General features: G+C 37.2%; 1 protein-coding gene across 3 annotated transcripts in view; it reads right to left on the reverse strand.

Annotated features, from left to right (window-relative positions):
• The window catches only part of POLA1 (DNA polymerase alpha 1, catalytic subunit), a 196,416-nt gene that overhangs the window by 180,020 nt on the left and 1,127 nt on the right, over positions 1-15,269 (reverse strand). For 2 of the 3 annotated variants that reach the window (XM_027727895.2, XM_039391330.1), the window contains exons 2-12: positions 14,700-14,824; positions 13,610-13,706; positions 13,063-13,143; positions 12,178-12,293; positions 11,870-11,932; positions 10,328-10,426; positions 8,897-9,092; positions 8,488-8,677; positions 7,389-7,567; positions 3,905-4,017; positions 3,329-3,445 (exon numbers count right to left, since the gene is read on the reverse strand). In XM_027727895.2, the coding sequence (XP_027583696.2) occupies positions 3,329-3,445; positions 3,905-4,017; positions 7,389-7,567; positions 8,488-8,677; positions 8,897-9,092; positions 10,328-10,426; positions 11,870-11,932; positions 12,178-12,293; positions 13,063-13,143; positions 13,610-13,706; positions 14,700-14,824 (1,376 nt within the window). The remainder of the gene's footprint in view (positions 1-3,328; positions 3,446-3,904; positions 4,018-7,388; positions 7,568-8,487; positions 8,678-8,896; positions 9,093-10,327; positions 10,427-11,869; positions 11,933-12,177; positions 12,294-13,062; positions 13,144-13,609; positions 13,707-14,699; positions 14,825-15,269) is intronic. The other variant, XM_027727896.2, reaches the window with a different exon arrangement.

A 15,269-nucleotide genomic window follows, 5' to 3' on the forward strand; every position in this document is an offset into this window, starting at 1 on the left:
CTCAAGTGTATCTGTTCACAGGGACAAAGTTGGGTGCTGGCAAGGCCAAGATGCACAGGGAACAACTTGTCTCAGTGTACAAATATTGGCTCTCTCTGCATCATCACAAAAAGCTGTATTCTGAACGCTGGGTGCATGACAGGTATGTTAGTAACCTTCCCGATTTCTAGCTAATGATCAAGAAGAGTAGTTTCTCAGTTTCACAGTACTGTACAAAAAGTGAGACTTCATGTTACTCTGAATTACTCATGAGCACTCTCATCACCTGAGCAACATGGCCATTGGCTTTTTTAAAATCTTTCAAAACACCAACCTTTAACAACACAGTAGTGAACCACTGGCTGCACATCACAGAGCAGGGGAGTTCTTCTAAAGCACATTAAGCTCTTAACAACACAGGTACAACTGTGTAGAGATCACATTTTGCAGCATTCACTTAGGTCAGTGGCACAAATAGTTTCAATTTGAGAGCCCTGCACACCCCTGTGAAAACACATATGCAAGGGTTGTGTAACAACACATCTCCGGTGGTATGACTGGAATGAAAAGGAAGATGATGACTCCTTATGGAAAACAGATTAATAAGGTTGATAACCAGGGAAATTCAGGTATCTCAGAGACAAACAGAAGAAAAGGAGGACACGGTAATGGGACAACCCCACTACTTCCACAATTATCTTGCAGAGAGCACAAAGCCTCCCTTGCTGCAGAGATGTAAGCCTGGCCAAATTTGGTGCCAATTGTTCATATCAATTTTGTGTAATCTGAAATATCTGAGTTACTGTAATACTTGCTTGAATAATCCTCCAAAAACCCCACGAACAGCCCTGTTCTACTATCCTGTCTTTTTTCTTATCCCTTGTATTACTAGTGCCATACTCTCCCACTAGCTCCAGTTCTCATTAAAGCATTCCAGAAGGCAGTAAGGACTAAAATTAGCAGAAAATTACACAAGCAAAATAAAGCAAGATAGCTTTTATCCTCTTAGTAAAATTCAGTTTACTGAAGAGTCTGAAGAATTCAAACATAATTTGAATTCTTACAATTCAGAAACAATTCTGGCAGATTATTTCAGAGCTTCTCTGCACCCCCAACTATCCTGCCTAATTTATTCATGAAGTAAAAATTGCAAATTTGCTCTTTTGCTAAAACTGTCCTTTAAATAGCTTTCTTGCTGCTCATCCCATTTTAATGTTTTTAAAGAGCAAACAGGTCTGATCATTATTCTTCACTTTACTAGCTAAAAAAATTAAACCTTTCATAGTTCTCTCTGGTGGAACAGATTCTCCTTTTGTCTCATCCTTCTATTACCGTCTTCTGTACCTGCAGTCGCTTGAGTTTATCTTTCCCCATGAGGGTGACCAAATATTATAATACTCAAGGGAAAATCTGAACAGTGTCTTAGTGCTCCTACTTCCCTATTCCTGCCAGGGATCACTCCTGTGTTACACCCAAGGACCCCAGAAGCTCTGTAGTCATGTATCCCAACAAGACTGTTGGGTCTTTCACCCTGAGCTCTGTGTAAGCTCAGTAAGAATTTGACAGGTTTACCTTGATTTTTAAAAGCCATCTTTGAAGGTTAAACTATATTACTCTCATTACCTCATTCACATTATTCTTCCTTAGCACACCAGGGAACAGATGGAAGACACTGTCAGCAGATGCACATCTTTTTTGGAGACCTTTCTCCCTCCTTCCATTTCTAGAGTACAAGTGTTTGCATCCTCTCTTTTAATGAACAACTGCTTTTCTATGAGTTTTCTCCCTCATTCCTGAAAGGATCTTTGAACAATAAGCTATCAGAAACTTGTGTTTTATCTATTGCTAAATTCATTCTTTTCCAATCCAACATGTAATTCAGTTATAATCACCTATACAAGAGAAATAACAGCAAAAACTGAAAAAGCTAAAGCTACATCACAGTTTTGAGAGAGAAAATAAGCTAGAACAAAGAAAAAGTTTTACAAAGTACTGATGTCACATTTTCCCTGAATTCTGTACATTACACACTAAGCTACAAGTTGCCAAAAATATGTCATGTCTTGCATGACTCTTCTGTTTGAGAAATACTGCTCACATTTTCACTTTAACACCTTAAACTTTCAGAATTACTCTAGCTTTGGTTTAGATGACCTCCTGAGGGTCTTTCCAACCTGAATTACCACACAAATTTGCCTTATTTCCTCCCTTTTATTTACATATTGTTAAATGCCATTCTTTCTGCATTTTCACTTGCCATCTAACTTCCTAATCAACTATTTAGCAATGAATTCTGTGAAGTCACAACATTGCCAGGTTGGGAAAAGTTACAACTAATGAAAAGTTACAACTAATGAAAATCAGCTTTGCCAGACTAATTACTTCAACAAATAGAAAAGTTTCTGAGCACACTCAGAACCAATCTTTTCCCCTAACTTGCATGTTTGCAAGCTTTCCCCACTCAAGCTTCCCACCTCTGCCCTTCACCCCAAAAGACAAATGCTCTATGCAAATGGACAATAAAGCTTTCTCCCACTAGCAAACTAATTCAGTCCAAATCTGTAACACAATTAGCAGTATCAGCTCTTTTCCTGCAGACTTATGACAACTATTACATTAATGTATGTGCAAAGTTTCCATTATAGCAATATTTTCTTTTTCCAATGTTATTTTAAGGATCTTCTGAGCAAAGAGAGCACAGTAAAAGAGCGCAGTAAAATAACACTGTTAAAACTATTGTACATAACTCTAAGACCAGAACAGCTTAACTTTCAAGACTGAATGACAACCTTCACAACTTGCTCCCTCTTGCACAGCCACACTACGACAATCCATGCTTTGAACAGCATGCACTCTAAAAAGATAAATCAGCAAGGGTGAGAGGAAGGATGAGACATGCCAAGAGATAAACTTCAATAAAATATCTGGCCAAATGCAAAGACAGTCTAATTCCAGTGTAGTGAGTTATCTGCTGGACAACCCAATCATTCATTTTAAACTCTGACAGTATGAGCCAATACCCAGGCTTTAGGTATCAACACTTTTATCTGTTCTCAAAAACAGCTCAGCAAGAGAGTCTGACATTCAACCCAGTTTTAAAGAAGGTAATAAATAAGTATTTTCAAAAGCATTATGGAACATCCATGTTGCAGATTTACTGCTCTTAAAGGAGTACAGATATCTGGGAAGACACTGGGATGGCTTTTACAAGCAGGTACACTTACACGTGTCAGGTGTTATATATTTGCATTTCAGCATAACCTCCCTCACTGGACGGTGTTTCAACATCCTTCCCACCTTACCAACCACAACCACAGAAAATGACCAAATGGGATGCTTGTAAACAAACCTTGGATTTGAACTTCATGATCTTATACTTTGGTGAAATGCTGTCATTAAATTCCTTGAAAACACTCATTATAGTCACCGGAGTCTCCATCTCTTTACCAGTAGATAGGTCAATTTCCTCAAAAACAGAAGTCAAGTTTTACAAATTAACAAAAAATGCCAGCAGACATTACCAGCAAGTTGAATTTTGCTTTGCTATTATGAACCATGTATCTCTTTGTTAATGAAAAACTACAACACAATCAGCCAACCCCCCCCCCCCCAAATTTAGAAAACGGTATTTGAAACAGAATGTTTAAAAAGCACTAAGTTTTCTAATAATGCTTCAAGATTACTTTATTTGCTAAACAGCAAGTCTAAAGGTAACAATTTGCCTGCAGTTGCTGGCTGTGGCCAGGGGAAGCCACAACGCTCTACTCACGAGTGATATATTGCGTACACATTGTTTTTAACTTTACCACCTCCATCAGACAACACTGGCTTCAACAGCTCCCATAAACACACTGCTAGAACTCATAACCTGCCATAAGCAGAATGAAAGGTACTTATGTTTGACTTGCTTAAAAGTCATACTTACTGTTTCACGTGGCAGTAGATAAACAGTTCTCTCAATATTTTTCACTGTCACACAACAGCTGACATAGGTGTTTGCAGATTCAATCCAAACTTTGCCAAACAAAAATACCACACCTAAGGAAAAAGGGTAAAGAATTCAGTATGTGATTCTTAATCATTCTTATTGTTGCTTAAAGCAGCTTATAATGCATTCTTGAAGAGAAACACAACCATTTCTGGTTTAGGTCCTTGAACAACAAATCTTTCTGATGCATCAGCACATTCTGAATTGTTTTAAACACCAGCTTTACAAAGAGACACCTGTATCACTTTTCATGTCTCTACCTCCATTGCTATAGTAACACCTGATCTGTAAAATTCAAAATGGCATCACACAGCCAGTCTCAAAATTCTGTTCTGATTTCCTTTCTACCTACAGTAGTTTGATAATCCCTGGGGAGAGGGAGGAAGGAGAGAGATGTCAGTGAAAGCTGAAAATTATCAGAATGCCTGTGCTGTCAGTCAATCCTGTAACATGTTATCTACAATTTCTCATTCTTCAGCCAGACCAGCACATTAACTCCTCTTCCCTGCACTTCAGTACAATGGACCAAGACTGCACTACCAATAAAACCTATAGAAATACATTCTGAAGACAACAACTAGAAGCTGATCAGCTGTAAAAAGTTTTCAAGTGACTATTTTTAACAAATGAGGACATCAAAAGATGTATGACATCGCAAGAAATCCTGGATGCCAAGACAGCAGTTGTAACCAAGGGAGACACTGAGAAACCTTATACAGAGCAAGACTAGTGGCAATTAACTTCATTGTGGACCATGTCATTATTGTACATGCACGTCTTTGAGCCCAGAGAACTTGGCATTAGCACAAAATGCTGCAAACTGCAAACCAAATGATGTCAAACTTTAAAATAACATAGTATCGAGCCACCTGCCTTTCACATACAGTTTGTGAATTACAAGTACAAAAAACGTTCAAGTACAACTCAGAAATCTGGCTTCACCAAATTCCATTCAAACTCCAAATAATTTAGAATTTATTTACATAGGAGACACTCTTCCTACAGTACACTACTACTGATGAAATCAGAAATATCAGCAGTGAGACTGTCTCAGAAACAGTGTTTCATGCATAGAAAATTTTGGAACCTGCATTTCTCCCTGGCCTGACAATGCACAAACAAGTCCTTGGTTAAGAGTCATAATTTATCTTTGCCATGAGATCTATCAGACATAAAGGCACCTTTTCCACTCCATTAGATCAAAGATAAATCAGTGAAGATGCACTAAGATGGATGACAAAGTTAAAGTGACAGGCTATGAAAAGTCATTTTCTGAGTGCTTGGAATAGATGTGAACAAGACTACTTTTGTCAAGGATAGAGAATGCTGAGGTTTTGAAGATGATGAGACCAAGGATACAAGATTCAGCTGAACAAAGTATCTTAAGAAATTTTAATTCAGAGGCAATCTTGAAGATTTAGATAGTTTGAATAGAAGTATCTAGAAAGAGCTAAAATTGCAGATTTAAGTGACAGGGAAGACGAAGTTCTTGTTCCCAGCAATCTTTTCTTTTTGGTAAGGGATAAAAAAAAAAGCTCAGACAGGTTTGTATCATACAGAAAGATAAAACTATGAGAGAGACCACAAAATAGTAATTGGTTGCTTGAAGGCTGGCAATATCAAGAGCATGGAGTAGTTAACTTGTCAGAGAGGTGCATATGAGCAGGTGAGGTACAAAGAAGGATACATGATCCAGGATAAAATGCTGCCTGGATTGCAAAGACAAACTTCAATCAACTCTAGCATGGACAAATAAGTGGTCTTAATATCCAGATTTCACAGAATCAAAGTAATTTAGAATGGAAGGAACCTTCTGAGATCACCCAGTTGAACACTGACACGCGCATTACCACCCACACACACAGTAAAAGCAGTGCTAATGTCAAAGAGTTTGATTCAGAGACATTTCATGTAAAACCAAAAAAACAGAAGAAATGTCGGGCCCTATGCTCTGCAAGCCTGACTATGGAAAGAAAAAATAGGAGTAAAGCTTATAAATCAAATTCTGTGAGAAGAAAGATCATGCTACCAATGAACCAAAAGGTAGGCAAAGTCAAGACACACAGAAAATGTCTTGCAGAGGGGAAAAAATGGGCAGGTTTTATTCGTTATTTCTTTAAAATGTTAATAGGATTACAATTCTCAAGTTCTCTGCCTAAGACCATAAAGGGAGTTATGAAAAGTAAGCCTCCAAAAATCATTAAGTTTGAAAGAGTCTTATGATTATGGTATAGTATTTACTCTTCAGGCAATGCATTTGACATCACAGCAAATGAGGCATAAACAAAGATCATGAACATGTTAAACAAAAAGCAGTATCAAAATTTTCCCTTCTACATTACTAATTGAAAACAGGTGCAGTCTTTATTATTCAATCCTGAAAAAGTCATAATGAGAAAAGAACACTCCTTGCATGCGAGGAACAGAAATCCTTTCATAATTATGTTCCATTCAGCAACCACTGACTTACAAGACAAAAAAAAAGGGAAAAATAACAATAGTGGGATCTTTAAAAGTAGCAATTTTATATTAGAGCCATTGATTTCATCAAGATATCTATGATTATTACCACTCCCATCACCAAGCTCTTCAGCCCAGCACAGTCTTATATTTAAGTTTGGCATCCCAACTCACAACAAAAGGTGTTAACAAAGAAAAGTATCTGACTCAATGCTTGCAACATCAACCCAAAAAAACCTTCAACAACATATGGAAGAACCTTCTGGTAAATCCACATGAGGTGCAAATTAGAAACCTAAGATCCTGAAGCTGCTGATGAAATGAGGGGATAGATGGGAAGCGCTTAGAACAGATGTGAATACAGATTCTTTTGTCAGAGCTCAGATCAGAATGATGCAGTTTTGAAGACTATGAGAGCTAGGATTCACAGGTCAACTGCACAAAGTATCTCAGCAACGTTAATCCAAAGACAACCTTCAAGACTTAGGTAGTTTGAATCAGGGGATATAGAGCTTGTACTTTTCAGGCCACCGTACTCCCTTGACAGACATACCTTTCCTCTGTATAAAATCATGCAACTGCTATTGTACAGGTTTCCTATTAATCCACCTGAATTTTAAGTTACATTTCCAGAAACATTCCATTGTTGCACCACTGAGCAAGGAATTAACACATTCAGCTTGCTCCTGCAGTGTATACATTTTTAAGAAGGCCAATACAGGAGAGCTGGTAGCTTGCTTTTACCTCCTTGCTACCATATTAGGCCAAGAAATTACATTCTTACTTTTCCCAGTCATAGTGTCCTGCTCTGAGGACAGAGGTGCAGAAAAACAAGAGATGAAGGTACAAGTTAGAGAGCACAGAGACACAGGGTATCTAGATGGAATCTAGGCAAGTCTGAAAATCCCAGTTAAATAAAAAGAATCAGAATGGCATTTTCTGCCTTTAACTGAACAGTTACCTGGCTGACTGTACTGATCTTCATAAGCATCCAGCCAATAAAATCTTAAGACTTGTTCATCATTTTCCCCATTCACAAGTGGAAGGAGATTGGGGTCTAGCTGAACTTCTACTGCTACTAGATCAGCTTCATCCTCATCAATTCTGTCCCAACATGAGATACCTGGGAGAGAACAACTTCTGCAGGTTTTGCAGAAGAAGAAAGAAATAAGTAAAACTGTGCCTTTGCCATAACCACCATTTTGCTTTTTTTTCAGTCTTATATTCTCACACCATTTGTTGCACTTTCCACTACCAAGCAACATTCCCAACAGTTGGGTTTCCTCAGGTTTCTTCTGAAAAGCGGAAGGGAGTGGCAAAGGCAGAAACCCACAAACAAGTATGGTTCTCTGTACACCACACACAGGCTTTAAAAATCAGTCACCTGGTATTTCAGCCTTCGTCATTCAAGTCCTTACATAAGGAATACATCCATCCATCTGTACAAGTTGCTCAGTGGGAACAACAGATTATTTCAACAAAACTTTTTTGTTGAAAAGCCATTAAATGTTTAGGTCTTTCTCATAATTCAAATATTTTAGAGTTTGAAATAATTTGTTATGGAAACATATGACTCAAGATTTTCCAAACAATTTAAAAAAAACAAACAAACAGGAAAAAAACCACCTCTTTTCCTATTTCCAAAGATGTGGCTGTTCACCATTACTTTTAGCAACAATACTCTTACCTACAACTAATAATATGATACTATGATATTATGATTTGCTTAGAATAAGCATCGTTAGCAATTCCTCATTTTTGCTTAGTGGCATCGAAGTTCACTGTTCAACACCCACATTGAGTCACCTCAATGTACTGAAATACATATTGTCACTAGCTAAATCCCAAAAACATCAAATATTTCCCAATTAAGTAACTATCACCATGTTATCATTCTGCATGTCACTACAAAAAAAAAACATTGCACAGCATTATCATCATTCTGTCTGCATCACAATTATCCCTTTGGCAAAGACAAATATGAAAATAAATCTAAGGTTTATGGATACTGAAAGCCTTCTTGGTGGGAGAAAAAAAAAAGAAGAAAAAGAGATTCTTACAAGGCAGATGTCTCTTTTTTCTCTGATTCCAGCTGCTCTGTCTCTTTCTTTTCAATTCTGTTGTCTCTTTTCAAGTGTTCAGCTGTCTCAGGTATAGCTTCCACATGCTCTGCTTCCATAGGTTCATCAAAGTCCTCCTCATCAAAATCCATCATCCCCTGATCATCATCTGCAAGTCCTGCAGACAGAACTAAAAGCTTGAATCGTTAAAATGACACACTGTATACTACAGCAGGATGCATAGATAACATACTATAAACATGAACATAATGTACAGTATTAACACACAAACAAAATATCCCATTTAAGCTATCTAAGCATCTAGGTACTATAAATTAAGAAGGTTTTTAACACTAATATGCTGTATGTAAAGAGTTTCCAGAACTGGGTTTTGATTTCTTTTTGATACCTTCAGTAGCTTTCTCTCCTACTGTCTTCACTATTCTCTCATTTTCTGTAGGTTTTTGCACATACTTGGTATCCTCATTTTCAGAGACTCTGACAGATTTTGCTGTGCAATTGGGATGTTTAGGATGACATGAAGCTGGAGGAAGGGTTTCCTTTCTGAGATGAGCAGGAGCTTTCTTTGATATAGGGGTGATTACCTGAAAAACATTTCAGCCATCAAATTAAAAAAAAAAAACACCCAACTTATAAGAGCAAAAAAAAGAATAAAAAAACCTTTGCATTTCCTATTTGCAGAACTACTAACCAGGGCTAGATGAAAAAGTTCCACATATTTTTTAGCACGATAACTAAAACTCCTCAAGAGTAAACTTTAAACTCTACAAAATCATTTCTGCTGTGATGTGTGTCTACTAGAATTTTTAAAACCAGTTTACTACATGCCATGGCTGGCATTCAATTAAATTCTGAGACAATAAGCACAAAGTTTGTTTTTCAGACAGGATACCACTATGGCAGCAACTACAGAACCTCTTTTTAAGAAAGATGTGGTATCGAGTGGCCTTCACTATGACCAACAACAGGTCTCTGCATCCGTTTAATTCTCTAACATCTCCAATTGCTCCTCCTAGGGCCACAGAAGTCATCACTTGAATGGCCAGTCTGAGAATTAATTTCCTTCTCAATGTTTCCTACAAAAGTGACCACTGTTTTGCACCATGAAGACAAAGATCCTCTCTCACTAGATGTCCCCTTTTGTTTTTTTCCAGTTGCTTCTAGGTTCAAACACAACTGCTAAGATGAGAAGCACTGCTGATTATTTTCAACATAAGAGTTGATATTACCATTACACAAGGTTTCACAAATCAGATATATCTACACGACTGCATTTTCCATCTACAGACTGTTACCAAGTATCTCATTGGATTTCCAGTTATAAAGTCCTTCTCATTTACCTGAACTCCTAACAAAATGCCAGCCTTCCACCCTTAACAGCTCATCCCTCCTTTCACTCCAAAATTTTCCACTAGGGCAAACTTCTATCTACAGCTTCAATTTTATGTTTGTTTTACATTTCTGCAGAAGATTAGTTTCTTATCCTTTCCCACACACACAAATACTCCTGCTTATTTCACCTCACATACTCCTCTCTGTGCCACAAGGGTGTTTTCTACTCTGGAAAAGAGACAAAGCAGAAGCTCACCTTCATGTGATGGATCTAACATGATATATGTATTATTACTACACTAAAGACACAAAACTAATTGTATTCTGTCTATGTATTAACATGAAAGGGGATGTTGAAAAATGCATGAAGCTACACTGTAACATTGCTAAGGAAGCTAATGGGAAAGTTAATTTCTAGAAGCAGAAACAAAAGTCAACAGTATTCAAATCCAGATACTTATTAATGAGATTTTTTTTTCCTCTTTACCTTGGAAGTTTGGGACTGCACAGAGAAAGGATTCAGTGGTACTCCAGCAGATCTTTTCCTCTTCAGCATTATAATTGGTGGTGGACTTAGTTGAACTGTCTGAATATTGAAAGAAAAGACAAAGTGACAAAATGAAGAAGTGGTTTTTCAGCACTTTCTTTTGCCTTGGTTAGTAACAACTTTCTATTAAAGAGGGACACTGGAATGTCTCATTAACCAAGAAAACACGCTTCTTGATATAAAACTTAAGTCATGTAAAAAGAGTAAGTTATCTGAGCAATCAACCCATTAAGACAGGTACTAGATTTTTTTGGTAAACAGCCTGAAAAAAACTGCCATCAACAAGTGAAACAGTTTTCAAACAGTGGCAGTTTCAACAGCTAATTGTGCCTTTAACACACAAGTATCAGAATAACTTGTGGTATGTTTTTTATGTCTGCTGAAGCAGTACCAATGAGTATACACTCCTAAAGAAAGGTAGAAGTACTCTTTCAGCACTGTTACACTAAAGGAAAACACATTTTAACCTATTTACATATACAGATATCTATCAAGAGCTAACAACAAAAGAATTTTTAGAAAACAATCAAAACACAAAAAATCAATACATAACTACTATTTAAGTAAATAGAAGCCATAGTATAATTATGAGCATTACTTTCCTTATTCAATATTCCACAAATTTGACAGCATTAAAAAGCATTTGCCTAATGTTCTGAGGGTTTGATAGCCTGATAAAACTCACAGTCAGATGTCATAAGGAGGGTTAAAATAACAAGAGCATAAAACCAAGAGAACTTTACATTGGGACATCCTATACCCTTTATTGCTCTGATTAACCTTATTATGATACAACATATTTCACCTCAGTATCTCACCACTACAGCAGTTTTGTGGTTTACATGTGAGCAATCCTTTTGGTTTTAAGAGATCCTGCTGAAGGGGCATTAAGGCACTGAAAGATCATTAACGATGAGGAACAGCCTCATTTGAGACAGTCCAAACCGTGTCATAGCAGCCATTCTGCACTCCTGACTCAAAATCCTGACTCAAAGGAAGTGTTAATCTGGTTCTCTGCAGCAAATCGTGGGAGGCAGGAGGCAGACAGACGTTCAGGCTACATCATCTGCTGAAACAGTCCTCCCTCAGCTCCTCTCATGAACCCAAACACAACAGATGGAAATATCCTACAGTGCACTGGCTGAAGCCTGGTGACACAGATGTACGGTGCACGTGATTCAGATAAAGCTGAGTTTTGTTTCACTCCAAGCTGACTAAAACCTAGAAGGCTGCATTAGCACAGGCTCTACATCACCTTAATATAAACCATCTCTAATCAGGTCATAGTGGTTTTGCCTTATGAAGCCAATACAGTCATGCAACTTCTGCATATGTGGAATATACCAAGCAGATGTGCTATGGACAAAACCAGTCTTAGATCTTCTGGTTTTACAAAGAACTGTATTTTCCTGATAAGTTCCATGGCAAAAAAAAAAATGAACCAATTAAGGTGTTTCCAGCAGATTTCATTACTATACTTACTTCGGCATTAAGATCTTGAAGAATATCCCCTAGTAAATCATCCTTCGACAGGTCCACAGTTTTCTGTAAGGTAAGATTGGTCAAACAGTTCTCAGTTATATGTGCAAACCTAATCAGGAGACCAGCAGCAAATGACTAAACAGTTTTCACACAACTTTTTCAGAAATGCTGCATACACAGGAGATCGTAATAGACGCTTATGTCTTACTAGACACAAGAAACTGAAATGAGCCCTTGGCTTAATCCACTCCCACTAAAACACTTTAAACAAGTCAGAAACATTTAAATTCAAAAACGTAAAAACTTACATCTGTGTTTTTCTTCCCGGCACTGGCTATAAACATAGACTTGATTGTGTTTGGCTTTGACACCACAGATTTTTTCATGTTCTTTTTATCAACCGAAGATGTTCTGCCACCTTTACCTACAGAAAAAAAAAATAAATTGTGAATTTTACATCAGAAAAGCTAATGTTTAAGGGTCCAGTTATTAGCAGGAATAGATAGCCAAAGTAGTCCACTTCTTCCACCTTTACACTGCTGGCTGAAATGAAGCCTGATCATCTTCAGCTTTTTAAGAGCTGTCATGCACACACAAAAAAAATCACAAAACCCTATCAGCACCCTATCTTCCTAGTCACATCAGAGATACTCTTTGCATACTCAAGTGCATACTCCAGGAAAAGGACCAAGATACTTTACATGAAAGCATCTCCAGGAAAAAATAAGAATGTCCATGTGTTTGGCACTAGGCTTGGATTCTCAACATCAGACTCAGTTTCTCAGTTTTCCACCAGCCTCGTAAAACTTGGGAAAATCGTGTGATCCCAGATTCTTTAAAGCATGCAGGTGTTTAGTGGCCAAGAGAGACCACACATCTCTTAGGCATTGGCTTCGAAAACCAAGCCCACTCCTAGATGCATTTGTTCTAGAAGTGAATAGATATTCCATAGAAGACTGTAAGCAGAATTGCCCCAGTAGTGCTGAAGTAGTTAACAATGATTTGACCTCAATTTGTGAACCTTCATCTTCTGCATCACGGGGTCTGAACAAAATCCACAGCCAGACAATGACAGAGCTTCAAGTAACATGTCATTTGGCCACATTCACCACATGCTGATGCCAAGAAGTTGCCCATTTTAGGTATTGCTTAAAAGTCCCTGGAAGACATTCCACAGTTCACGTTCAACTTACCTTTCTTATTGGAACTGAGAGCATCATCATCCAGATCTTCATCAAAGATTTCCCTTCCATCTTCTACGTAACCTATCCCATCTACAGAAAAACAAAGAGATGAAAACTTACAGTTTAAATTCTGTCTTCTGATACTCCTAAATAATTTTTCACATACTTAAACACTTTTGCCCCTCTAATATAGAGCAAAAGTTACAAATGCTAAAGTGTTAAAAACCACAGCACTCCCAGCAGTATCTTCTACTAGACTAAATATACTGTTATGTGTTTAATTAGAAATTATCAATTACAGTATTTTTTTGGTAAAATTATAATACTGATAACTGAAAATAAAATTTCAAGAACAGGTCTTTGTTGAAAAATATTTTCATTACCATCCTAATACACTACAATGAGAACAATGCAAAGATTAATTCCAATAAGACTTCTTTTTTCTTGTCCCCTAAAAAAATTTTTAAGAATGTACTAACTATAACTTACTTCAAATCATGTACATTGAGTTATAACACCATAACCAAAATAACTCCCTAAATGAATCTTAACTTACCATCATCAACAATCCAGTCATCATCCTGACGGTCTCTGACCATCTTGGAGTATTCATCCTCATCTATTTCATCATAAACACCTGTGAACTCCTCAACCTACAGTTAAGGTATACTGAGGATTAACAGTTTTCATACCATTAATTATTAACACAGATCATCAGAACACAAAGGTTCCCAAGAAATGCACCGTTTCCTACAGTGCTACACTGTTCACAACTAGTAAGCACAGTTATTAAGTTTCTTTTTTGGCAGTGATAAAAGACAAATTATCAATTTTTAAAATTATCACACCATACTGAAACTCAAAATCTACTGAAACACTGGCAGAGATTTCATTTGAAACTGACTTCCTTTATTGCTCATTTCATATTTTCAAAACAAAACTTAAAAATAATAAAAATCCAAGCAAGGACCTCGGCTCTACTCTTAAACACCAAGCTGAGCTCAGTGAAAAGGAAGGTTATTTGATGTACCCAAGCATGATACTGAAGATGCTTTTCTGTGCCTCAGAGAAAATTTGCATGTTAATGAGCCACGGACTTCAGGTTTCTTTACATGTATCCACCTCAATGCGGAAGTCACGTTTCCTGTCAGCATCACAATTAGACAGCAGCAATGTTACACTGCCAGATTTCAGTTCTACCAGTTAAATACTTAAATTTTGGTCTCTTTCTGGAAATACACCATACAATATTAATGGATTTCAGCCATGTAAAGCTCTGAAATTAATTTAAAGTTTAAAATAATTTGAAGTTAAAAAAAGTACTTCCTATCATAACATTAATCACGCAATTAAATTTTAAAAATTGGTCCTTCCTTACAGCATAGTTCTCAAGCAGTGGCAACACATTTGACTTGCAGTCAATAAAACTGGTTTAGTTTTGAAAACAGAAATAAACAAATAAATTATACCAGAAAGCAGCAAAACAACTACAGCTACATTCTGAAAAACATACACCTCTGAAAACACAAAAGCTGATCTGAAAGGCTTATTTTGTTTCCTGTAACTTTTCCATATCTATAAACGATGGTTAAGCCTCTCAGCTCACATTTACTTTTCATGAGGAAGAAAAGATGAGGAATTTTCACCTCATATTTTAATTTTTCACCAGCTTTGGCTTTTTTCAGACGTTCAAGTGCTTCTTGCTGGCCTCTTCTATTCTTCCTCTCACGTCTAGAACGTGATGCTGCAAAACTTCCAGACTCATGCATAGCTGCAATTAATTAAAAAGAAGAGAATTAAGTCTAGTAATGAGCTGCCGTTATCTTTAGTACTTAGTATTCAGTGATGCATTAACAGATGACTACAGTTTCACTTAAAATCAAGATAAAGACCTACTAGTCTAAAAGCACACAGTCATGGATGGCTCTTAATAAGCCAGCTCTGGAATTATACTGAAGGCATGGCCTGACAAGCAAGGAGATCAAAAAAGACTTCAGGTCCACTCATATTCAGCACAAAGCTACCACGCGTTTTCAAAGAACCTCTCAAACCTCATCAACCATTATCTGAAAAGGATCCCCCCATTCCTTTCTTGGGAACTTCCAGCTCCTTTTATTTTGCATGTCTCCATGACAACTCAGCAATAGACAGACTTAAGAGAAGGCCTACACTGCTACAAGGCAGTAATGGTTTTTTAGGTGGTTTCACAACGTTTA

The sequence above is a fragment of the Pipra filicauda genome, unplaced genomic scaffold (assembly GCF_003945595.2).
Source record: "Pipra filicauda isolate LSUMZ 115617 unplaced genomic scaffold, ASM394559v2 scaffold12_size5214236_pilon, whole genome shotgun sequence".
NCBI classification, from domain to species: Eukaryota; Metazoa; Chordata; class Aves; order Passeriformes; family Pipridae; genus Pipra; species Pipra filicauda.